Source organism: Limanda limanda, chromosome 6 (assembly GCF_963576545.1).
Source record: "Limanda limanda chromosome 6, fLimLim1.1, whole genome shotgun sequence".
Classification (NCBI taxonomy): Eukaryota; Metazoa; Chordata; class Actinopteri; order Pleuronectiformes; family Pleuronectidae; genus Limanda; species Limanda limanda.
This window is the reverse complement of record NC_083641.1, coordinates 2,771,735-2,798,876: the sequence shown is the minus strand read 5'-3', so window position 1 is coordinate 2,798,876 and position 27,142 is coordinate 2,771,735. Positions and strand designations below refer to the sequence as shown.

Here is a 27,142-nt window from a genome sequence, read left to right as displayed (position 1 = left end):
TAAAATATATCTTGCTTTAAAAATAAAAGCACATCATTGACTCGTTTTTCAATGAAAACCGGATTTAGCCTGAATCAAGCGGCAGTTGTTAGTTTTTCCTTAATCAGGAGACACAATTTGTACAGAGAGTACAATCTTATGTTCAAACTTCCATACTCAATTCCTGATTCAGTAAGGTGCACGTCGAAATCATTCCATGTTCATTGTTAGCTCCATAGCTTTGATTCAAAGCCACACATCATTGAACATATCTGGACATTTTTCCTTGTTAAAGCACATTGTATAATTCAAAGAAGCTTACAAAAATAAAAACTCTTAAATGTTTTTGTTATTGCTAGTATTGTTGGTTAGTGACTTCAGAATTCAATCAGATTTCAGCCGTCCAGTGTCCCCCGGTCCTGAGCTTGGATCTGCCACTATCTGTTAAAGAATTATCTCAATATATTTCACATAGGGCCATAGCAAGGGTTAGAAAAGCAGTGAGGGTTGGAAGGGTAAGATGTTTGTGAGTCAATTAGATAACACATAATACAAACATATGAGGCCTATTGCTACATTCAAAAAACACATTTTATTGGTGTGTGAATTGCAATTCTGATTTGAGGGTGCATCTGTAAATAAAGTTGATTTTAGACATGACCTCTGGAGGAAGTCTGGAGAATTGTGTCCGGACTTTCTCCAGAGGTTTTCTTTCACACATGAATAACAGAGCAGGAGATTCGACACGCAGACGTGTTAACAACAACACAGGAATCTCCTGTAGTGTCCTGCTGCAGAGATTTTGCATTTATAGACACAGCACATAGACAATGGCATTGGTCCTTATCACCAAAAGCTCTCTTGACGTCCTTGTCTGTGATTCCTACATGGCACCACTTGTTCATGCTGAGATATTATTTTTATTTTTGTTATCTTTTGCATCGGTCGATGTTAGAAATCATCACGCCGCGGACATTGTCCTGCTGTTTTCTCACACCAACTCCATCTGACTCTCTGTGGACTTCATACTAGGGGACTGTCTGGAGAGAGTCTGAGGAGTCACACACTCTCACTCAGAAATTTGCTTTCACACATGCAGCCCCTCAGGATAATGTGCAGAGGCTTCCTGGAGTTCAGCACATGTCTTAAAGCAGCTTTAATCAAATAGTTTAACATGTATTATTTACATATGAGGCCTTTTGCTATGTGCAAAAAATACATTTCTCTAATGTGAAACCATTGTCATGGTCCGGGACCTCAGACTCCTCACAGTTGGCTATGGGCATGATTGCACATCCAATAACATCCCACATGGCTTGATGGGGTGTTTGCCAGATCTGGGCCACAAAAATGGTCTATATATAAAATAACCTTCAACTTGTGGGATAGGGTAGACTGGAATTGAGTCATTGACCTACTGGGTAGTGGACGATCCACTCTACCTCCTGAGCCACAGTCACATTGTTAGGCCACTCATCTCAACTAAAGGTGCTCAAGGTGAATATTTTTTTTTTTAACTATGTGGGCCATAGTTTCCATTTACCATTATAGGTTCACATCCAGATGACACTTTGCAGAGAGCACCGCATATTTCCCCCCCAAAAAAGCTCTTGTCTGTTTTGGGATATTTGTGCCACAATAACTACTTTACAAGGGGACTCGCATCCATTTCTTCCTGGCCACAAGAACTGTCTTATTTTGAAAGGTGGGACAGGAAGTCCCTCCTCGTGTCGTGTGAGGCTTAACCCCGGGCTGCAGCGCTGTGTCGGTGGTACCGGAGGAACCGGAGCGCTGGTTTCAAGTGTGGGAGCAGACCGCCGGCGGCTCGGACCCTCACTCCTCCTCAGGTAGGAAGCGTTCACCTCTCCCCCCCTGTCCGTGCCCCCCCCCCCTTCAGCCCTTGCTGCTGCCTCCTGCTCCGCTGTGGATGTGTCGTTTGAGCCGCGGAGACTCGGTTTGCTCCGAGAGACGCGACTCACACAAAAAGCTCCACGTGAATCCTCCGGTGACTCGTCTGGACCCGGAGGAGATGGCAGCAACAAGTAGAGACACACACGGACACACACACACACGGGAAGAGGGTAACGACACCTGTGTGATAGCACTGTGTGTGTTCGCGAGGGTCTCTGGGGCTGTTCAGCTCACAGGACTCTCGGGTGTAAGTAGCTAGCTAACCGGTGGCTAACTAGTTAACTAGCTGGAGCAGACCCAAGCTGCAGACCTGGTTAAAGTACTGCTCATTCAGTTCGATTTGACTTCTTGACAAAATCGGGTAACACTTGAATCTTCCCTGCACCGTGTGTCACACTCAATAGAGTCCACTCTTAAATTCGGGCATTCAAATGACATGTAAAGGGCAGTCGTAATCATATTAATCAATAATTAATGTGTAATAGACTTACTATTAATCCCTCCACGTTAAATGGCAATAACAAAGTTAGACACGGTTAGTTGTTAGTTCACCTACATGCATATTTTGTATTTGCATAGAAACCAACCTGCACTCCCTTTATCCATGAAAAATACAAGACACGTTATTGATATATATATCTACTGATAAGTAATCCAGGCCTGTGTTTTGACTGGAGTTCTGTGCATCCTGAAGCTCAGTGTGTGTGTCTGCAGCCACTGAATGGGGCAGACTTGTTGGAGTCGTTCTGCCTGTAGAGTCAGTTTGCTGCACCTCGGTCAGATGGAGGCTGGAGCAGGGAGGGTTTCTAGACAGCCTAATGGTAGGGTTCACTGTGCAGGGCTGCATTTACTGCAGCTAGAGTCAGTCCCTCCCCTGGTTTCCAGCCCTGCACTGACTAGTCACAGTTCTGTATGACTTGTGGGTTTGGGAAATGGTACAGACTGTCTGTACATGTCCTCCTGTACGTGTGTGCCAGTGGAAAGAGCATGTGGGCCATGTGTAACACTTGGAATGCATGTTTTCATTTGAGTTGGATTTAATCGGTCTTTGCTTGAAATTTGAACCAACATGTGTGTTTTCCTTTTATTTCTCTTTTTAATTTACACCACTACTCATATAAAAGCTCTTAGTTTAATGAAATCTGAGCAGAGGCAGAATGGAGTTCTCACTTCCACTGTTGGATAAAGCCTTAAATAGACATGGTATATGTGTATATTATTGATTACTGGTATGATCTTAATATAAGTCTAGTGACAGTTTGATGATGTCGTATTTGGTTGTAGTTTCTTAGACGTCAACAATTTCTCATGGAACAAGAAGACTCTTTATATTGTCCAGTGATTGTACACAGTAACAACACAGCCACTCAGGGAGGTCAGTGGAGTTTTGAAATGTACAACAGGAGACAAAGGATCGAACTGATATTGGCTTGAAGTAGCAAAGGGGCTTTGGGAAAGGTACACCACTAGTACTTCTAATATTATTGGCTCTTGAGATGTATCGAATATCAGATTATGATGATATCAAGAAGTATTAGAGCATCAGAGGGTCATTTAAAAACACTTGATTGTTACTTTAAATAGAATCCATTGATACATTATGAATAATGTATCCAAGGCTAGCATTAAACTCTTAACGTCAGACTTAACGACCTAACTTTATGTTGAATTGTTCATACAGCAGGATGCATGTTTCCACCTATAGCTGTGCATGGCTCTGCATTTTCCCTGAACAAAACCAAACCATTTTCATTGTGTTTGCAGTACTAACTAATCTAATTTGTGTGTGTGAACACCTCAGATTCTTGCAGTGATCCAATTTCTCAGGTCTGCTGCCATGTCTTTGTTGCGGTGTTCAAATAATGAATTCCCCACACCTTGTTTCTGCCGGTTGAGCAGATGTTTAGCAGACATTGTCAAACACTAGGCAAAGATACTGCATGAGATAAAAAGGGAAAGGTGCGGGCCGCTGTTTCAGAAACTAGAGAAAGTTCCTTAATAGTTTGCATTCAAAATTTCACTCCATCTCCCTTTATAACTTTATGAAAATCTGAATTTCAGTCTGGATTAAAAAAATTCAAAGGCCAGACTTTGAAAAGTCTCCAAGGACTGTGTCTAGATAGTATTTCCATAATCTATAGTTAACAGCTTTTTTCAATTAATCATTCACTTTAATATAGGAAGTAAAATACAGCTGCTTATCACAAGCACCAGTTCTTTTTACTTATTGTGTCGAACAAAACAACTTAAGATAATAATTTTGTAATAATATATTTTTTATATAAAATGTTCTATTCCAATAGTCAACTAACTGTTTGTTTCTTGGCAGCTGGGATGGGCCGTGCTCTGGATGGCTGACAGACAGGGTCGCGGACCAATCACATGATAAAATGCTGGCTCGCAACCGCTTCCTCCTCCTGGTGGTGGTGGGCGGGGCAGCGCTGGCCATCATCAGTCTGAGCCTTCAGTTCTGTAAGTGCACTTTTATTTGTGCTTGTGCTAAACTCAACTGCTACACTTATCTTCTCTCTCCTGAGCCTTGGCCTAGTGCTCAGGTTCGAGGGTGAGAAACAATCATGTGCCGGTGAACTTCTTTTTGCAGGTGTGTTTATGTTCATACACACATTTCCTCTAATTGATTTCCCATTCCAGGGACTGCATTCATAGTGAAACAAAGAAGAATCCCCTAAAGACTCCCTGTAATATTCAGCACCATCTGCTGTGGTATGCTTAGGTGTACAGAATCAGGTCTTTTCCCCATTGAGTCATTGTTTGGCACCTCCTGTATAGGTTTTGTCTAGACAGCGTTTCCCTCTCAGCCCCAGTGAATGCAAGGAAATCACCTCTCAGTAATAGATACAGTGTCCCCTTCACTAGAGGTGATTTGCATTTCTTACAGATCTGATATGAAAAATATTGCCTGTTGTGGCAGACCTGGCATGCAGTACGAATGAAAACCCGTATAGAAATTTGAGGGTAAAATGTATAAGATTGATCTACGCTGTGCTGGATTCCCAAAAATCCCAATGCTGTGCAAGCTGAACGAAAGCTTGTGTCTGCATAAGCGTATAGGATCAGACTTGCATAAGTCATGCTCTTGCTCACACGCAGGATTAAAGTGGAAAGTATTTTGGACGGCATCTTAGCCAGAAGTTCCTGAGCTGTCCTTGATCTACTTTTTTTATTTTTAAATGTATTGTTCCCTCAAAAGGTGTTTCAGTGTAAGCTATTTTCAATGGCTCATTATCACAAAACCCCTCTCATCTCCTCTTCAGCAATCTTCTTCTTTTGTAAAACGCTCAAAGCAAAGTCCTTCACAGGTCTATTTTTACAAACCCGCCCCCACCTGCACTAGCAAAGCTCCGTACTGGACCCAACTAGTTACATGCAATTATCTCCAAGTCAAATCCGTATATGACCCGTGACCCAAACTCTCGCCCATGATTTCACACAAATGCTACAAACACAGTCACACACATTAAATGGGCTATGGCCTCCTTGTCCTCCTATTCTGGTGGTTGAAATGTGTTTTTATGTTCAGTTGTCACAACACCTGGGCTCCTGCAGCTGTCATTGTGTTTCCTAATCGACAATGAGCCTAGCACGCGGCTATCAAAGCTAATACTCTGTGGCACTTTTTACATGCAGCGAAGCCACTGAGAATGCACTTAGCACTGGCTATATTGATTTTCTAGCTAGTTTGCTGTTGGTAGTTATTTTGAGCAAAGGTGAGGGGGTCAAAGGTTGTTACATTGGCTTTCACAATGAAACAAATCCTTGCGGCTGACTAAGATTAATTTGAGCTGATCTAGATGTTAAAAATACTGCGCAATCATTATACTCTATGATTTCTACAGAAGAATGTGTTTTTCAGTTTTCGCTTGATATTTATTGATATAACTTCACGTTTGTCTGTGAGGCTATAACTATTTCTGAGATGTGATACTCTCCTGTTGCACAGGAAATCTACTTGATTAGGTGATTTCTCAATCAAGGGAAATTGTTTCTTGTAGGTACATGCTCTTTCAAAACTGGCCTCCCTTTATTTTTCTCGATAAGTCCTACAGTCAGAGTAAAGCTGCAGCCATCATTTATTCATCACACAAAGAGAAGGATTTGAGCCATTATCCAGCAGACGCACAGGATAAAAGCATGTGGGGTTTGTCCTCATGTTTAATATATGGACAGCTTCTGTTTTCGTTCTTCCTTTCTGCTATTGCTCTCTCTCTCTAAATAGTTTTATGTCGTCTGCTATCTATTCTGGTCTTCTCCCTCACCCCCTTCCTGCGCTTAAAAAAAGCTCATCCATGTGTTTATTGTTTGTTGACCATTAACATGAGGGACTGAGTGACGGATGGTGATCAGTGGTGCAGCAAATGCATCTCTCTGGCTCCTGGCAGCTGCAAAGTAAAACGTGGATGGCTGCGACGGGTGCGATTGCTGTGCTGATTGACACACGGGGGACGTCCAGGGAGATAGTGACGACAATGAGAGGACCACTGCAGTAGTGGGAATTCAAACACAGGGAAAATAAGCCAATTTTATTGTGTGGTAGTCAAAGGAAAGATGAGTCAGCCTGATGGGAGTTGGTTGCGTGGGTAGATTCAGAGTGAGAGGGGAATATGATGGGAGGATATGAACAGAGAAAAAGAAAGGCATTGCCTTTGAGGATTGAGAGAGGTGAAGACATAAAGAGATGGAATGAAACAAATATGATTCAGCACGTTTGGAAGAGAAACCATAATAAAGGGAACACTTCAGGCCCATGCATTCTTCAAATGAAAAGCTGTTTGAACCTGTATGACAGTTAAATAGGGGTGACATTTTATCACCTAATTTTTGTAACTGTTCCAAAACCACAATCTACTAGTAAGTGTTAAATAGGCAGAGTTCCAAGCACTTAGCAAATTCTTTTCCCCGCATTCCTCCCATACCTGTTTCCATTAATGTTGGCACTCACTGTTGAACTTGAATGCCATCCTTGTGTAGCCAGTGCCAGAGATAGTCTGTTTTAATGAGAAGATTTGGGATTATAATATAAATCTGGAAATTGGATACTCTCTTGAGCAACACAGTGGCAGATACACATTAAAAGACAAAGCTTAACCCTGGAGCAGATAGGGCTGCATACTGAACAAATTGCTCAAATACCATTGAGTGTGGGAAAATGCCTTGTCATTCAGTATCAAATTTTATAAACGCTCTGAAAGGCAAGCAAGGTTTTTTTCTTAGGATAACTTGACCCCATAACATTTTTTCTACACTTTTTTACATGAAAAGGACTGATTAAGATAACAAATTATTAAGAAACAGCATTTCTGACTAAGCTGATATAGATGATATGTGTGGAATGTGTGGGGGCTACTATTACCTGCATAAAATCAAGTCAATATAAATATTTTACAGGTTCTCTAAGTATTTAATTTCCTGGCTCCAGGTTGTAATGTCCCAGTGGTGAAAAATACCTAGGCAAGGCATCTTTCTATATGATAACTTTGTATTCTGAATGTTAATGCACTGTATCTTGTTTGTGGCCGATCGATGTGTGGTTGCAGATTAGCGTGAGCAGAAATCCAAGAGAACTAGGGAGGCTGTTCAGACCTTCGTGGCTTTCTTCACTGTGGATATTGCACAAAACACTATTTGACACTTTAAAAGATATTATAGATAAACATCAAACTGTGAAGCATGTTGTGTTTCACAGTATGTGGAGCGATCAGCTGACAAACACTCGGTTCTGTTTTCTGCATGAGCTTATCCTGTGCCAGATCGTTTGGGCGGAAGCCTCCGTATACATTTGGCAAACATTAGGGTACTAGGCAAGTTGCCAGTCTATCATAGCAGAAACATACTGACTAACACAATGTGGTTGCTGGCACACCTTACATTTTTCATATGGATCAAACAAACTGTTGTGTGTTTACCAATGGTGTAAAAGCTGTCACATGAATTCAGGTGAGACTCAAACAACTGGACTGACTTTCCCTCTGGTGGACGGTGCAGTTTATTGGTGATGTGAGGAAGAAGCAGACCAATACTAGGATTTCATTCTACTAGATAAAAGTGGGTTGGCAATATGGCCACCTTCCACCAAGTTTTGTGGTAATCTATCCACACATTTTCTAATCCTGCAAATAATCAAGCAATTAAACACAGACCAAAATTACTGTACACTTGAACGATTTGCAGAAAAATTGGCTCCTGAATCCTGAATCCTGAAATTATGTGATGTTGAAGCAGGATGAATCCTGCTTCAACATCACATAATTTCAGCTCTTAAGCAAAAACATCCCACTTGTAATGCAGGTCAGCAAAGCTGTCACTATTTATAGAAACTAGAAAAGTGTCAAAGAATGAATACAGTAAACTGCAGCCGCCTTGCTCCTTTTAATGTTATATGACATGGTGAAATTCTGCAGCACCAGCTAAAGTCAGACTGTCATGCATCACATTAAGTCAGAGTTGTACAGCAACACATGTATTCAAAGAGCTTGTTTCCTGTGTTTGAGCTGTTGGTGTGTCATACGGGTTAATCAGGTGTTGGGAAGCAGGTCTCCCTCTGGCGTGTGTGTTTTGCATTATTAATGCAGGGATTCTCTTCCAAATGCTGTAAGTCATCACAAATAATTTCCCCACATTAGTCCATGCAGAGCTCATGATTCAGTCTGACACTCACCAAAACTACCCAATGGATGAATGAGCTTGCCTTTCAACTCAGCTGTGATCAGTCAGTGTGAGCATTAAACAAATTAAATAATAGGCATCTGAGGAGTGATGCATATCCTGTGCGCACATTTTGCCCCGCTCTCACTATGCCAACTTATGTATATTGTCATAATAATAATAACGCCGTAATTTTCTGAATTCATATATTGACATCGTGGATACCTACCATATGATCAGTAACTTTTTTCGATGTGTCTGTGGTCCAATACGATTCAGTGATTCTGCAAAAAATACATATCTGAGCTATACATGACGTGATTATCTGACTCAACTGACTGGGGTGGAGTGGTCTCCCTCCAACCAGAATGTCGTGGGTGGGATTGTGGGATTGTGCAGCTATCCGTATTTGGACAGCCCAAAAAAAAGTAATTCCTAACTTTAACCTAACCACAATTCACATCGAACACTAACAACACTAACCTCAACTAGGACTTTCAAATTAAGTTTGACCTCATTACTACCAGGCTTTGGTCCCCATGAGGTCAGGTTTATGCTGGAAAAGGTCCTAAAGAGCTAACAAAAACATGTACACAAATGCGTATACACACCCAGACACACAAACAGGGGAAAATAATAAAACCCTGCCATTGTGCGGAGTAAATATATAATATTAAATTCGAAAACGAATATCGCATCACATTCTGTATGAGTTGAAACTTTGACCCTCAATCAACATTGAGGGTCATCAGGAGTGTATCAGTACTCAGCTTTGGCTGCATTAGTGAGCATCAGTGCTTAATTAAATGTGCTGAGGAGGATCTTAATCTCTACTTAGATAAGATTAGTGTCCATGCGGATTGTTTATAAAGCCACATACTGTATTTTGATTTGTGTGCTTCTATTAGTGTACATCTGCTTTAAAAAGCCAGGATGTAGGTTGTTCTATATGATGAACCGCTTTAAGTAGCTGTGTCCATCTGTACACATACAGCAGTTAGTCTGTGTCAATATTTGTTCCAATGGCTTCCACAGTGCTACCAGTTCACATCACTGTGGAGTCAGGTAGTATGAGTGGGGACGCACCTTTTACGTTCAGGCCAAACCGCATTGATTGAGGAGCTGTTCACCCGTTACTGACTGTGGTGCTATAGAAGACACACATTAGTTTGTGTGCATTTTTGAGGCAGAGCACTCTCATTGCCTTCAGGTAGAAGTCAAGCTGCTGATGATTTCACACCAACAAACAGGTGAAAGATTTACAGGGTTTGGTGGGTTTAGCTCTGGGTTTGTACATACACACATTAACACTGCATATTCACTGAATGGAGATAGATTTATGATCTTTCTTATGTCGAATTAGATTGTCCACTTTGTTGAAAGTGCTCTCAGACAGCCTCCTGCTGGGTTCTAGATTTCATGTGGCAGATGGAAAGCTGGAAACATATTCTGAAGTCTTATTACTCCAGCCACATTTAGCGTGGGTGTACGAAACTTGTGTGTGTGTGTGTGTACCACAGTATGCTCTGTGTGCCAGTGCTGTGTATGCACTTGGTAGTGTTGGGCAGCCACTTACAAAAGCTCCATTGTGTAGGCAACTGGGACTGGACTGGCCTCTGAAAGTTTGGTTAGTTCAGGCAGCGTGTGCGTGTGTGCGTGTGTGAGGGGGTGGCAGTGAAACGGGCACACAGCAGTAAGGGGGACAGGTTATGGTAATGAATGAGCCCCAGTGTGTGTGTCGCTGGACCTCAAGCTACAGAGTCATCGTCAAAATGGTCTCTGCCGTCGCTGCACACCTTTTCCTCTTCCTCGTCAGTGGTGAGTCTTTTGCAGAAATCTACATTTAAAAAATCTAAACTGTTTTTAATCTAAGACTTAACAGCTTGCTTAGTAATAGAGACGACATTTACACGTATTTAACTTGAAAGATAACTTAATACAGAAGATAGTTTGAACATTGGCCTGTAGGACTCTCAATATGCTTGTTTTTCTGCCCAGTTGATCCGGATTGAATCTTTAAACATATGAAGTTTGCTATAAAAAGTCACTGCTCCTATTTGTTTTATGACTAGTCCTGATTGAGATCACTTTGACCAGCATTAATCTATTAGTTTTTTATGATAATTAACATAGAGAAGCCTCTTTAAAGCTTTGCAGCCCTGAGTGGATCAGCTGATTCTAGTTTTCGGATTACTCTTTTTCACAGCAAGGTCCTTAATTTGCCCTCGAGATTCTTTGCATAAAAGTTGGTCATGTATCACCATCGTAAAACTTAATTGGATTTTGTAGAAGTTTTATGTTTACAGTTTTGTGTCTTCAGCTATATGGTAGCTGATGGTTTGATAGTATAATTTATTTGGCATTTCTTGTTATTTTTACACTCAGTTAATATGTTGATTATTCATTTCAATAATTTGAAATTATTTGGGGCTATGAAATGCCAGAGCTTTGTGACAATGCCCATCACAGTTGTCTAAAGCACAAGGTGACATTGTGAATTTGGGTAGTAGATGATTGGTTGGACAAAACATGGAAAGATATTTAATGTGCTAAAATGTAATACAAAGGAAAGCAGCACATCCTGTCACTGGTGAAGCTGAAAATATCTAAATCATTTATCACTTGAATGTTTACAGTTCAGATTAGTCTGTTATTATTTTTTGGTATAAGCTGACCTGAAACTTGTACCTTTAGTATATCAGCACACAGTGTTCCTGTCAGGAGAGGCAACATGGCTGCGACTGTTCAGGCAGAGATGTGCTGTCGGAAAGGATGTGGGAATATGCTGCCAAAGGGGCATCTGGGTTCAACTTGTCTTTCTTCAGAGATGGATATTTGTGAATGGACCTTCCAGTTCCCACAACACCTCTACCCCCATTGGACCATTTCACTGAGGGGTCACAGGTCACTGGTGTCCAGGCAACACACTGGTAACAGTGAGGAGTTTGAGGGAATAGAGCTGTTGACATGGAGATGAACTACGGTTGCACTGGTTCACTTCATTTTGAGCACTCTGCCACTGCCTTCATGGTCAGTTGGCTTTTTTGAATTTCCGTGTTCCAAACTGTGAATTACTGCCTGTGAATCGATCTTGGATTCGTGCCTTTACCAGGTTTTAGGTTATTAACACTATCAGCTCCAAAAATGACTCTCTTTCATTTTAGCAGCAGTTTTGCTCCAAGGACAACCATGTTGATCCGTCTGTTTTTATTTTACCATATTCCTGACCACTAATGAATGGATTGGCCGGAGATCTGGTACAGATGTCCACGGTGTCCAGAAGATGAAGCCAAATGATCAAGATGATTCTCTAATTTTTTTTTAAATTTCACTTGAATTAGTTGGGTTGTCATGAAATGTAAAGGTAATGTAATCAGGTCAGACTTAGCCAACACTTAATTATATGAACAAAAATCTGCAAAACGAATGACATCAGCCTGTGCTTTGTGGCAATTCCCATATATTAGCATGCTGAATAATATATAATAAATATTAGGCCTGTCGAATATATAACCCTAACCCTGCTGTGTTTTGTCAGGAGGCGTGATACTGATTGATTGGGTCAAGGCTTGAATACCAAATACTAAAGAGCCAATTATCAATAGATGGGCTGGCCTTTTTTTGCATACCTTAGTGGGTTTTTCTCTCTGTTTTATCAGTTGCCCATCTCTTTATTCCATTTCATCTTCTTTATAACTCTTTCTCCTCTGTTAATCTCTTTTTCTCCAGTGAACCTGATCCCCGTCACCCCCACAGTGGAGGAGCGACCATTCCAGGCTGAAGATGGAGGCAATGGGGTGGCGCTTGGGAAGAGTAGAAAGAGGGTGTTCCCGGTGCCTCACACCCAGGAACCCAACCCTATATCTGAGGCCTATGGCTACTGCAACACCCCCAACCACACTGAACAGGCCTGGGAGGGTGAGACCAGCACACTGACCAACTCAATATCGACCTTATCTTAGCACCAATGGCCTTCATTAACATGTTATTTACATGTATAATTTGTATTTCTGAAAGACCTCAATCTGAACTAATGCGAAACCATCGTCAATGAACTTAGTTAATCAAGCGAATTCTTTCCAATTTGGCCGCATCACTATTTCAGAGCATTAAAAACAGATTTGGACGAACTCTGTCACTGGTAGAAACTGATGACCTAATGGATAACGCATAAATACTTAATATTGTAATAATGTCAGATTTAGTGTGTCAGGACGGGATGTGTTAATTGTACAAAAGTAATTTCCACTAGATTGCATCATCTATAAAGCTGCAGTGTGCTCTCGCTCTCCAGCTTTGCAACATCGAACCTTGTGTTTCGTTTTTACTCCTCCACTGAAAAGTCATACAAATATTTGCCTATAAGCAAATATGCAGTGGCATCTTAGACTTAGATCCAGTAAGTCAGTGAAATGGCTCCATCCCTCTCGAAAGTCCAGCCCCAGTATGCAACGTAAAACACAGTATGGGATCTCACCGCATTTGTGTCATGTTAAGTCCATTCGACTCTGAAGTGCATCTTGGATCTGGAAAACAAAAATCCTTCCTCTGATCCTTCCCAGGATACGTACGTAGGGATATAACATTTAAGTCTCCCAGTGGATTTGAGTATCAAGCAATTACCAGTAACTGTGAGTTGGTGGAAGCATCGGAACTAATTGTCCACTTCCTCCTTTAAGTTTTCTTTAGCTGGGGCTGTGTGGATCTTTATTTGAGAGTTTTCTTTATCTTCACTTTCAGGGGAACTGAAGCAGGATGTTTGGTGTTTGGTGAAAACAGTGAAATCCAAACGAGATTTTTTTGTTATGCTTTACAAACTAAACTAACTGAATATATGGAAGGGGACTTAAAAAAGAACAAAATGAACTCTTATTTTATCTACCATTGGAACCACTACACTATGACTACATAGACTCCTACCTTTGAGTTATCTCAAACGCGTTCTTTTAATTAACCAGTGTAATATGGATTTTATTATGATGCTGATGAAAGTCTCCTCACAGGTCACAGTCCTGCCGACTACAAGCTGCTGTCTGTCCAGGTGATGATTCGGCATGGAGACCGTTACCCACTCTACTATATCCCCAAGACCAAGCGACCAGCCATCGACTGCACCCTGTCCCCCAGCAGGTACACACACAGTTCCACCAAAAATCTAATAACGCACTAAATGTCACTTTTTCAGAATGAGTATGTAATGGTCATATTTTAAGTGGATGAATATATGTTGAAAGGACTCTTGAGCCTGTTTACTTGGTTTTGTGAAACCATGAAAGGGACTGGGTGTTTTGAGAATTATGTGCACATTGTTGAATTGGTATTCAATTTATTCTATGATCTCAAATAGCACCAAGGTAAACATTGCAAATGCATAAATACAGAAATACCGTACCTTAGAATAAAATGTAATATATCACGCTGCAGTAAAGCTTGTGAAGCTTATCTTGCTCACACACCAGAGTTTTTATGGTTTGTCAGGAACTACTTCATACAACAGTTTTTATTTAAACCAATTTCACATGATGAAGTTGAGCTAGAATTACTCTTGAAGCTTTGAAGCTGAACAATATAAATGTAAATAAACTTCAAATGTTTTAGAAAATACAATGAAAACAAGACATAGAAGACTTGACAGTAACATCGACGAGCAGAAACTGTATGCATGTACGTGCGCTGGGGCAAATCTGATTTACTTTCACAATCCCTTGGTTCTGCAGTCTCTTCGTGTGTCAGCGACAGCTGGTACATTTGTTTTGCTACATCTGTTCTGCTGTGCTTTCATTCAGATGGATATGTACACATAAACATTATGGTCTTTTGACACAGAGTTGACGATTTAGGCAACATCCTCACTGAGCAGAACAGAACTGTTACTACAGCAGAGAGTCTGGAAAAGGCACAAATCAAATGCTTGATTTACTATTGTTTCCTCATTTTATTCATATGCTGTATTTTGTCAACTGTAACTAGACTTTTTTTCTGGTTGCCACCGTCTCTTCTCATTGGTTCTGCTGCCCATTTAGAGGCTTGATGAGCCGGCTTGCTTCAGCACCTCAGCTTCAGAAATCTGAAATCAGCACTTTTGCACTTGGTGTGAGTACATTACCTTAAATTTATGTTAACTCTGCATGTGGATAACAGCTTTTAAATCCAGAAAATGTGGTTTGGTCAGATGGTTTTGACGCGTTCGCCCACATCCTCCAGGATGATTTATTTCCACCATGTGGTCATTAAATTCCCTGCGGCCTCTCACTTCTTTTTTTTCTGGGGTTGTGTACCTGAGTTCAGACTGAGCCAACGACTTAACTTTGCACGAGGCTTTCACTTCAGCCTCATCAGCTTTGCACATCTGGACAAGGACAGGCACGCTGTAATCTTACGAGCTGGCACAGGCAGCTGCGTTTCAGATTGATAGGATGCAGTTGATCTGTCATGTTCATTTGATTATTAGATATTTTCGATACCTTTGGTCTTTAAACTGGAGTTGAAAGTGGGTCATCCTTCACAAAAGCCGCTTAGTATGGAGGTCGGGATGCTTTCATTGCTGACATTTACATTTTGTTGTTTGTACTTACTGAGAAAGTTAAAGTTAAAGCAGAGATGACCGTTACCATCAAATCATCATGGTGTCATTATGCACTGTAGCTTCGGGCTGTGTTACTCAACTTCCAAGAACAATATACTGTGAGTCATGATCAGTCATGCTGCACACCTATTTCTCTGTCTCAGTAGTAAGATGTGAAATTAGATCCAGAACACATTAGTTGACAATGTGGTGCCTGTTACACTTCCAGTATACTATACCTGCATCTCAAGCTACATCCACACTATCACTGTTGATACGTTTACGCCTATAACCACAAAACCTTTTCAAGCACCGAAATTAGTGAAGTTTGGAAATGCTGCTGGCCCCAGAAGCTGCGATGTTGTTTGGAGTCTGGACAGAAGAAAACTGAAACATTTGGAAACGATGATCCATTCAGCCTCATTTGCTTCAGTCATTACTCTACTACCAGTGCTGAATGAAAATCGTCAACACTTACTGTCAGTTACAGTTCCACTGCGTTGTTTTTACCAAGCAAAGAAACCTGTGCTCTTAATTTTCACCATTGTTGTTTCTAGTCAGTTTCATTTTCTATAAGTCAGCCGACTGTGAGTAGACAAACTACTTCCTGTTTGCGCACTTAAACGGTTATGTGATATGCATATTACTTTAAAACCAATTGTGAAAAGCCACATCTCACACACAAAGACACAATGACATGCGTGTTGTTCATTGTGTCTTTGTGTGAAAGGTAACAAGAGAACATCCAGCATCCATAACACCCTGATTTTCAATGAGGAAACAGAAAGCAGAGACAGACGATATCTAGATACCATCATTCATTTTGGCAGGTCTATACATGCATTTGGTTTTAATGTTTTTTTCCATGGGCTGGGGTTTGTTCTCTTTAGCCGAGCTTTGCCAATCCAAGCCTCCAGGACATGTGTTTCCACTTAGGCGTCCCAGCAGGGGGCAGTCGCTCTCTGGAGTGTGGTCCTGGTAACCTGTGCCGGTCTACTCTCAGTCTGTACAGCTGCTTACTGTATGTGCTCTGCCAGTCATGAAAGAAACTTCAGTTTTAAAAGTCTCTCTATGTTCAGGTCTCTGTGATTTTAGACCTTTCTATCTGAATTTGTGTGATTTGAGACAACATTAGTGTTTACTAATGCTTTCAGATGCTAAATGTGTTTGTCAGCAGATTAGTAGAGCTTCATTAGCAGCGTTATCCCTCAGTACAAACAAGTCTAATGAACCAGATGCAAATATGTTCTGCACCGTTTGGTCTGTAGATCAGCTGAAAATCTTTGAGTGAGGAATACAACCATACCATGTGAGACCGGCTCTTACTGTGGTTTGTGACCTGCATACTTCCAACATGTCATCGGTGCACACAACTTAACATGACTGTGCGTCCCACTGAGCAAACAAATCCTGACAAATCGCCCCATGATAGAAAAAAACCCTATGTTATGTTATTTAGCTCTCTCTCTTAACACAGAGTTCATCTGACTGATGAGGAAATTATGAATTCAGCAGGTTTTTAATCATAATCAAAGTACTGGACAATTGAAATATTATCATCAATGAAATATCAGTAACCAGAGTTATTACAATTCATCTTGTGGGGAACATGAATGTGTGGCAGTTTATTCAGTGGCTGACCATTTCACTCAAAATCCCCCAAAAAACAAAAGAGTCTCAATCTATTATCACAAAAATAGTTTAAAGATGAATTCACTAGGCAGCACTACACGGAAATCAAAGGGTAATCAAGGTCTTTAGGGATCATCTTATGGAGGCTATTATCTGAACCAAATTTCAACGTGACATCACAAGCACCTTTGGCATATTTAGTTTTTTTTTTAAATAGCTTTCATTATTTGTTCATATATTCTGTCACATTTTAGAACCAGGAGAACTTCAGAATAAATACATTGTCTCCCACGTGATGTTCCAACTTGTTAAGATGTTAACCATCCTGCTCACTCTGTCGAAGAATATCAATAATCGTCCAAACATGCACTGAATCGTGAGCTGACAATACACAGGTTTTGTACATGTGATATCCTGTAACAGATAATCACCAGCCCTCCAACTGAGCAGTAAACTATGCTGCAACCTGGTGTGACCCGAGAGTGGAAAACTCCACCATGTGGTTTTTTAATGGGGGATAAGAATTCCACATCTTTTATTCATTAACCATCAAGAAAGCTCTTTATATTAGAAAATAATCTATTATTGCACAGTTCAGAATCATAAGTAAGATTTAAGCTGTTCATGTCCACAGCGCACTGAACACTTTACATTTACTTTCACATCAGGCTTCAAGTGTCTCAAAACAAATCCCTCATCTTCGTCCGGACTCCAGATGTTCTGTCTGAACTTTGGCCTACTTACTTCTCATCTTCATGACATCATGTCCCACAATCGCTCCTCTCCTCTTTTCCCTTTCTGTTTGAGATGAGCAGTCTTGTGTTTTTTTACTAGCTCCTTTTTGTCCTTTAATACAGTTTCATTTATGTCAAATGAAAGAAAGCTGTAAACATGTTTAAACCCTTCATATGCATTAGAAGGTTTTTTCCCTGAGACACCACAGGGAGGCTGTGTGGGTTCAGCACACAGTTAAAGTGTGTTACTGGATTATTTGTGGGTTAAATGTGCTCATGTTGGAGGCAGATGGAACATTAAATTACTGTTTCAAATGTCTGTGTCCTGGTAATAATGTAGGTACTTCTCTTTTTATGTAGACCAGAGTGTAATTACAGGGATCTCATCGAGCATATGCCCTGGGCTGGACCCTTACAGAGCGTTCAGTCACTGTGTGTGTGTGTGTGTGTGTGTGTGCATGCCTGTGAGTGCCTGCCTGCCTGTGTGTGTGCTGGCACCAGCTTCCTGACCCACTGTCTCCGTCTGCGGTTAACTGAGCTCTCTCTCCAGCAGGCCACATCTCTTCTCTCTTTCCGCTTCTTTTTTTCCTTTCTCCCTCAGTTTAGAGAGCACCATCACATCCTATTCTGTTTATTCATTTCGTTAATTTATCTCAACTCTGTTTCCTCATCTCTCCATCCCCTCCTCACTAATCCCTCTCCCTAACCTATTCAGTGATAATAATCCATGCTTAATGTAATTGGGATCTGTAATCTTTGGTAAGCAACAATCAGCTGTATAGACAGCCCGGCTGGCTCTTTGTCCACATCGCAGTCCCCGGCCGCTGACATCCCGTCTCCCAGTGTAATCCAGATTGTTCCCCACTCGTCAGCAAACTCATCTGCTGACGACAGAACAGAGTAGAGCAGCGCCGGGCACCTAATTCCACTTCACCACTCCCATGTGTTCATGTGGTTTTAGTCTGATAATGCAGAGAGAGGATAGATGGGGATGACAGATGCTGATGCAAACCGACATAAAAAGGAAACTATGTCCTTAAAATAGAAAATCTAGGCTTATATTTCCACATGAGCTCTGAAATCAGAGTTTGTCTTTAAAGCCTTAATTTAAGAAAAATAACAACTTAGAAAAAAACAATATATACATATCCCATAGTAATGTATTGATTTAAGGGTAATGACAGAGGGTTGTGATTTTAATGCCGTCTTGCTGAACCACTTCATGATCACTATGGAAACTGTGTGCGTGTGTGCGTGCGTGTGTGTGTGTGAGAGTACGTGCGTATGCTTCTGTTAATCTGAGTGATCTGGTGCTGCTCTCGCAGATTTGTTATATTAAACTGTAATCTTCAATCATCTCTAATCTATGAGATCACTGACTGCTCCTCTCACTGCCCTCAACCCTGGGTGGGATTGTGGCTGTGGTTGTGTGTGTGTGTGTGTGTGTGTGTGTGTGTGTGTGTGTGTGTGTGTGTGTGTGTGTGTGTGTGTGTGTGTGTGTGTGTGTGTGTGTGTGTGTGTGTGTGTGTGTGTGTGTGTGTGTGTGTGTGTGTGTGTGTGTGTGTGTGTGTGTGTGTGTGTGTGTGTGTGTGTGTGTGTGTGTGTGTGTGTGTGTGTGTGTGTGTGAGAGTGAGAGTGAGAGTGTGTGTGACAGTGTTTGTGAGTGTGTCAAAATGCTTTCATCTTTTTTTTTATCTCTATCTCCCATATTCCCACCCACACATATTGAACACGTTTTGTAGCTCAACTGTGTTAGAGAGACCCCTGGTGGTGGATATTGCGAGTTACATACTGAGCCCAGAGATCCCATTCTAACCAGAATAATATTTTTTGGTATATCGAAAAAACATAAGAAACTGTCTCCTTACTGATATTGGCTCCCAAGTTTTATTCTGAAGTTGGATGAAGATCGGAACTCTAGGCCAGTAGAAACCAGCATACATATGTACATGCAGGTTAACAAGGTATCATTTTAAAATTAGATATGTATCAATAGTGAGGAATTTTCCTTGTATTGGCCAAAATGACTGACAGTTTGTTTTCCTGTCTACAATGATAGTGTTTTAAAACAGAGACAATTTAAGACTGTAATTTGTTATGCACTCTAACAACTCTTATAAGTAAAACCATTTTTGTCAGCATCCCAATGACATCACAATGACATCACAATATTTCATCAACAATAAGAATAACATTAGCAGCCATGAGTGTAAATGTAAAACCAAGCCATGTCCCATTATGTGGTTCTTACTTCTGGTTGTCCCTCACCTCCCTTAGGCAGCCATCCCACCCCATGCTGAACGCCTTCATCAGCCACATGGGCCAAGGAAGCCGAGGCCACTGGGAATCCTCACTGGGCTCTGCTCCCCGTCTGCCCAACCACAGTGTCTGTGAGATGGGAGAGCTCACACAGACAGGTAGGGAAGGAAGGTCTCATCCCCACAAGATCTCATCTACTCTCATGAACCAAAACTGTACTTATTGACCAATATTACAGGTTTATTTTGGGGCTTCCCCCTGGCAGTCAACGATTTGGAATTATCAGTCTGAGACCACTCAGTCGACAGAGACTCTACAAGTCCAGCATTCAGTGTGCAGTGTACTTTTGGGAACATTTCGGTCCTCAGAAAAAGCTGCAGAGTGAACAATCCTTCCAAGTCATCTCAAGTGATCTCAAGTCGATCATCACAGCTGCCCCAATAATTGGGTTTGATATTTAGGCTTTAACCTCAGGAAGATTTCTGAGCAAAATCACAACCGCCAATGAGAGGGACAGCGAGAGCTGCTATCATGCTACTGTTGATATTCTAAATATTTTAAATCTAACCGAAAGGATATTTTCTCATCCAGCCTCGTTTACCATACTCGACTGCATACATTGGAGCAAGTTGTGGCTCCACGCCAGCCTCCATTTTGTTTACGTTGGCTTTCCACCTGAGAGACGTGATATCAATATCCTATGTGATGTGCCAATATTTTCTAATCTTTGGATGTTGGCATGTTTAAGATTATAGAGATAAATTCTCCTTATGTTCATGATGCAACTCGTCTTTAAAATATATTAGGTTTTTAGAAGTCCTGTTCTCTAATCCTAGCTTCAGAGTCTTGTGTTTTGTACAGGGTTATTGTTGGTAAAGTCAGTTCACCTGATAATGATAAATCTTTCCATCAAGTTAATTGACACTTAAATGTCTCTGTTCTTATGAGAATTAATCAGATATATTTAAAAAATATTTTGTCCTTGTCCTATTCCAGGTGTGGTGCAGCACTTACACAATGGGCAGCTCCTCCATCAAGCCTACAAGCACCACAATCTACTCCCCTCCAATTGGACGCCTCGCCAGTTGTGGGTGGAGACCACAGGAAAGAGCCGGACTCTCCAGAGCGGACTGGCCTTCCTCTACGGCTTCCTCCCGGATTTTGATTGGTCGAAGCTGACCATGCGTCACCAGTGGAGCACGTTGTTCTGCGGTTCGACCTGTGACTGCCCGGCCAGGAACCGATACCTCGAGGAGGAGCAGAGAAGGCAGTATCGTCTGCGGGTGGCCGACACCGAGCTGGAGAGGAACTACGCCGACATGGCACGGACTCTGGGTCTGCCTACTCGCCAGCTCAGAGCTTCTAACCCTATAGACTCCCTGCTGTGCCACCTGTGCCACGGCCTGTCTTTCCCATGTGTTCGCGTGGGGGAGAGCGGCAGTGGTGGATGTCTGACAATGGCACAGTTTGCTGTGATCCGTCGGCAGCAGTTAGATGATGAGGTGGATCGGCGAAGAGTGGGGCTGTACCGTAAATATGCCATCCTGGCTATGTACCCCTACCTGAACCGAACGGCTGCCAAGATGGAGCGTGTTGCCAAGAGCAGCGAGGCTGGAAGGCAGCCTCGAGCAGGCGGCGAGGAGGTCTTCACGGTCTCTTCAGCTCATGACGTCACCATGGCCCCGCTGCTGAGCGCCCTCGGCCTGGAGGAGGCCAGGTTCCCACGTTTCGCAGCCAGAGTGGTGTTTGAACTGTGGAAGAGTCCCCCAACAGTGCAAGGGCAGCTGAAAAAAAAAGCTGGCAAAGCAAAAGACGGGGAACTGTTCATCAGGGTGCTGTACAACGGCGAGGATGTAACATTTCATACCACCTTCTGTCGCTCCCACAACCGTCATGCCGGCCAGCCCCTCTGCCCTCTGAAGAAATTCCTGTCTTTTGTCAGGAGAGACATATTTAGTATTTTCAACGCCACTACTTACCAAGGCGCCTGCTACAGACGCCCCGGGTGACAGATGGACAGATTTACATGAGGGTGAAAGAGAAAGGATGGATGTACTCTTTTGTTTTCCACTTTTGAAGATGGTGCACTTATAGGCTGCTCACAGTGTCTTAACTTTCTACATGTTTTGAAATGTAGTCTTTTAACATGTTAGTGTTCGGTACTGAACATTTTCTGCTCAGAGGTCTTCAGATTCTAACATTTTTACAAACTTTCAGAAAGACTTTTTTTGAATCTTTTAAATCTTCTCAAGCAAATGTGTGAGAGATAAACAATTCAACGGGAGTTCTGGTGGGGCTGTGCGATACGACCAAAATCTCCTATCCAGACAACATAACATAACAATTCATATTATTACTTGTCATACCTTTTCTTGACTGTGTATATTTGGTAAATGTCATCACAGATGTTAAGTTACAACATCGGCTGTTATCTCCATCCATCATTATGATTTATTTAGGAAGTCTTAAAGTTTAGGGTTTGTTTTAATAATAATAAAAACTTGAATTTATATAGCACCTTTCAAGAGACCCAAGAACACTTTACATGTGTGTTCTGAGCACGACTGCCCTGATGTGGCTTTTATCCATCGTACGTCTCCATAATGTTGATGATTCATGAATCTTATGAAGGTGCTGAAAAAGGTTAGTGGGTTTGTCGCGGGGACAATTCTGCTCCATCATGTGAGAACTGTTTTCTGTTCCATGTATGATTTCTCATACCTTGTCCACATCCATGCTCCAGAGGTCACAACTACTCTTTTAGGTGTGCGCTCCTTTTTTTTAATTCTTGGCTGGAAGTCCTCCTCCTTCTCCTGTCCACAATCACCCCGCTCTGCGTCATGATCACTCTCCTCCATGTTTGTTTGTGTTGCCTTTGTTCAGATTTCCTGCCTGCATCCGTGCAGTTAAAAACAATTGAGCATAATATAATATGATAGATGTTTTTCTCATGTCACACAGTATTTATCGTCACATCGCACAGCCTAGTCGTACGGCACTTAGCCACTTTATTCCTACATTCCATAATACCATGGAATTGTAAAGGTATTCCCAAACGCCTGCAAGAAATAAGGGAATATCCAAGCTGGAAATACTATGCTGGAAAAAACATTTTTGGGAAATATTTTATGATATAATAATCTTTTCAATGAAAATAAACGTTTGGCTAATTTGGGTCAAATTACTTAGTTTTAGTGACTTCTATGTTACTTCATTTGTCAATTTAGTATTTCTTTGAGTATTCATTTTCATTGCAGTAGCTGTCTTAACAGTATTGTTTATTTCTTTCACTTATTGATATGGATATTTTTTCTTAATTTTCTTCAAATTGGTTACGGTGCTGTCACATGATCAGTGTTTTACGTGCATTAATTTGCTGCTGCAGAACATCTGTGTTATGATATTTTTGATAGAACTGTTCACATTCCGATGTGGTTGTTTGTTGGGTACTAAATCTGACCGTGATCCACGGTTCATTTTGAATTCTACTGTAAAGCACATACAGTCAAATAAATACTTGTGTTTTCATTGTATATGATACAGCAGTCTTTTTTATCAATTGTGATTGCTTTGCTGGTGACAGTTCATGCCTGTTTGGAATGTACCATAATCTATATATAGATGGATGTCATGACTGCTCCCAATATCAAGTGAAGCTCAAGTTTCAACCACCACCTGGTGGCTGACTGCAGTATAGATAATAAACCCCATCTTCTCCATGTTAGTGAAGGGGACATGGACCAAACAGGTACTAGTCAAATACATTTTCCTCAAAGATGGTTTCTGTCGTTTTAGTTTGTTTGTTTAAGGGTTTATTTGACCAGCCAGTTTGTTTTAATTCGTTATTTAATGCTATAAAGGGTGAAACGTGTGATTCACTTCTGGGCAGAATGTTTCTGAATACACTGTGTGTTGTAAGCAGGATATTTTAGCTTCATTTCAAGATTGTGGGAGGAAGTGGATACATGTCGTCCATCTTTATTTTCAGTCTATGGTCTATACTGTACATTACAGTGACTTCAAAAAAATCGGCTTTCATTCCATTTTTTATTTTGTTAGACAAAAATTTACAAAATATAAGTGAAACTATTCAGACCCTTTGTGTTAATTATGTAGAAGCTTTTCACAAAGACGCTCCAGACTTGTGACTGCTGCATGATTTAAGTCCCTGTCGTAAGGAAAGACCCATTGACCCATTCTCAGGTCACATGTACTCTGGAGCAGGTTTTCTTCTCTGTATCTTGTATTCGTTCTCTCTTGATTCTGACTAGTCTCCCTGTCCCTGCTGCTGAGAACCACCACCATAACGTGATGCTTCCACCACCAATGCATTATCACAGGGACGGTATGATGTTTGTTTTTCTTAATGCCAAAGTTCAACTCTCCTGTTTACTCGGTTTGGCTTGATTACAGAAGGCATCCTCGTGTTTCCAAACTCACCTCCAAATCTTCCATTTCACAATAATAACGTGGCCCTGAGAACTCACAGAGCTGTGCAAACTATTTTATAACCCAAGGTCTGTGCCTAGCCAGTTTTATTGCTCAGAGTTAATCAGACTTCATGACTTTCTTTTTGCCCTGAAATGCAGTGTTTATTGTGAGACCTTACATGCATGCATACATGTCTAATGAATTCAGCTTGTCACAGGTAGGTAGAGTCCAGTCACATAAAAGTTACAACTCAAGGATGATTCCAGCAGAGAGGATGCACCTGAAATAACTAGAGTGAAACAGCAAAGCGTCTGAACTCCCTTGTGGATGAGAGATTGTAATTTTGATGTAAATGATTTTACATTTTGTATTTGAAGTATTTTCAGCTATATGACTAAATATTCGTGTGTTATATGTGTGATATCAATATTACCTCCACCCAGACGTTTTGGCCCCTGTTATTTGGTTTGTTTTTCAGGGAATAAAATAAAGACTCTACGAGTAGGAAGGTTGCATCGTGTGCCAGAAAAGAGCCCGATGAATTTCCATGTGAATTTGGACAAAGGGTGGGATCCAATCGATTTTTTTTAATCACTTTCTTTTTCCACATTTGAAAAACAATTTCAGGGGCTAAATTCTGAAACTTGATGAAACATGTAGAGGAATGTTTGGAGATATGCACTCCACTATGACGAATATTGCATTTTGATATAATCTTTATGATATTTTATATTAATAGACTGATGTTTCTATATGACATATTAATATTTGTTAAGTAACTATTGACAGTAGCTGGCAGTTAAATGTCATAGAGTAAAAGGTCAGTTTTAATAACAATTGATTTCACTAAATTACTATGGGAATACAAAGTAAATAACCGTAACCTCAAATCCATGCTTGTACAAGAATATAAAGTAAAGTGCTGGTTATTTTCCTCCTGGGTGTCTATAAATAACAACTCTGCAGGGAAATAACTATGTTAGATTGACATCTCCTCCCAGTAACACTAGATGGCGTATTAGTTCCACAGAACTCACCAAACCCCAGTCTGGCCCATCTGCTCCCATCAGTTATCCATTTTGTCAACAGTGCTACAGGGGCACAGCACATAGTCAATACATTTATATAAATGTAAAGACCTTGAGTGCCTGTTCCCCCACCGCGAGACAAGTCGTGTGTCATCATCATTAGGAACATAATACAACGCTGACAAGATATCAATTGTACATGTCATTTTCAAAAGTGCCTGAGCATACTCCGCCTGCCTTTTCCCTCTTAGAATCATCAGAATCAGGAGACTATTGACTGGAAAAATGCAATAACAAGAGTGAGTCGGGTAAATTACATTTGCAGTATATGGATGTTATATTTGTCCTGGTAGTTAAGATCCATTTGCTAGTGAATAAAACGGGGACGCAATTGATGCCGTAGACAGATTAGAAATGTCATCTGCTCAGCCAGGAGATTTGTTGTGCTATAAATCAGGCAGGGTTGCCAGATTTCCGTAGGAAGTTGTGAATTGTATGAGTTTAAATTCCTTTTAATGAACACTTGGGTTACCAAAAGTCCAATATACATTTTCATAGAGTCAGTGAATTTAATTGTTTGACATGAGCATCATGGAAATGATGTATGAAAAGATTTAAAACTCCACGACCAGTGGATTCAAAATAGATTCTCCTTAGTTGCTGAGTTACACCCAAAACTTCAGGTCACGTCTCGGCCCCGAGTCCAACTGGACAAGTCCATGCAAATTTATTCCCCAACTTTCTCTGGTCCCATCCAAACCTTCTCCGAGGCCAATGCCAGTGTTGTGCCGTGACGTCAGAGTGGTTAATGATAGGTGCTAGCCCTCCCAGTACGGTTTGATTCCGCCCCCTTTTGTCCCACTTTCTCCCACCAGGGCCCCGACATCCCTCCGCCACCCACGCCTCTGATAACATCCTGCCAAACTGAGGTGGAGCAGCAATTTCCTCACGGCGCAAACCGTTCAATCTTTGATGCTGTTATGCTGCCTCTGGCTTTGGTTTCTACACACCGGTGTCCCTCAGTGTGTGTCTGTGTGTGAGCAGAGGGCTAATGACAGATCAAGGTGAAAACACTGGCTGTCTGTTGACGCAGCTTCGTACTTTACAGTGTGTGCTTTCAGTTTGCATGGCCGCGGAACCACGTCCACTTGACACAGTCTGGCCACAAAATCCCATGTAAAGATTTCCAAACACACCCGAGCTGTCCGACATCAATAGCAGCCGCACAGTGGCTGAAGAAAACAGCCAGTATGTGTGTTGGATGGAGGGATGATGGGATGACAGAAGACTGACGGCTCAGACAGTAGTTGCAGCGTGGTTGCGGTCGACGGCGAGTCGAGGCAAAGATGGAAGAGCGGGAGAGGCTGCGGTCACGGTTCGACGTTAACCTCGTGGAAGCAGCCCCAGACTCTTCTCCCTCCAAAACCACAGTTGTAGCCAAAGGTCGGAGGAAGCGAAGAGAGAGATTAGATTTCATGTTGTGAAAAGGTTTCGCATGAGGAACAACAGCAACAGGACTCAGGGTGAACGGAGGCCAAGTGCTGGAGGAAGCAGCTCGGGTTCAGGCTCACGTCTCCATTACAGCGAGTGCAGCTTCCCACCGTGGGTTATCCAAACTCTAATGCACGTTAATTAACATTCACCTCATTTCACTGCTTTGCCATCATGTGAGAAACAGTGGGACACAAAGCACCTGGTAACAGCACTTCTTTTACAACGAGATTTTTGTTCATTTAACTAACTATACAAGGAACGGTAATAGGAAATTGGGTTGGAACTTAACACAGCCGCCTGATTCCAGTCTTTAAGCTAAGCTAACCGTGAGGTAGCTGTAGCTTCACATTTAGCACACAGCTGGCAGTACAAGAGTGGTATTTTCTCAATTAACGTTTTGCAAGAAAAACACATTTCATGAAGTGTATCCCTTTATTATTACAGCG

General features: G+C 41.5%; 1 protein-coding gene across 1 annotated transcript; it reads left to right on the top strand.

Moving 5' to 3' along the window:
• Positions 1-1,724: 1,724 nt before the first annotated feature.
• On the top strand, positions 1,725-23,276 carry pxylp1 (2-phosphoxylose phosphatase 1). Its single transcript, XM_061072806.1, has 6 exons — positions 1,725-1,826; positions 4,220-4,362; positions 12,283-12,471; positions 13,557-13,683; positions 19,762-19,901; positions 20,740-23,276. The coding sequence occupies exons 2-6, from the start codon at positions 4,281-4,283 to the stop codon at positions 21,750-21,752; spliced, it is 1,551 nt and encodes a 516-aa protein (XP_060928789.1). The 5' UTR covers positions 1,725-1,826; positions 4,220-4,280; the 3' UTR covers positions 21,753-23,276.
• The last annotated feature ends 3,866 nt before the right edge of the window (positions 23,277-27,142 follow it).

What these genes read in the sequence shown, in the direction of transcription:
- pxylp1 (XM_061072806.1), top strand. Translation starts at nt 4,281, where the DNA reads ATGCTGGCTCGCAACCGCTTCCTCCTCCTGGTGGTGGTGGGCGGGGCA. An exon ending in CACTGAACAGGCCTGGGAGG is followed by an intron (nt 12,472 to 13,556) that starts GTGAGACCAGCA and finishes GTCTCCTCACAG; the next exon opens with GTCACAGTCCTGCCGACTAC. An exon ending in GGGAGAGCTCACACAGACAG is followed by an intron (nt 19,902 to 20,739) that starts GTAGGGAAGGAA and finishes GTCCTATTCCAG; the next exon opens with GTGTGGTGCAGCACTTACAC.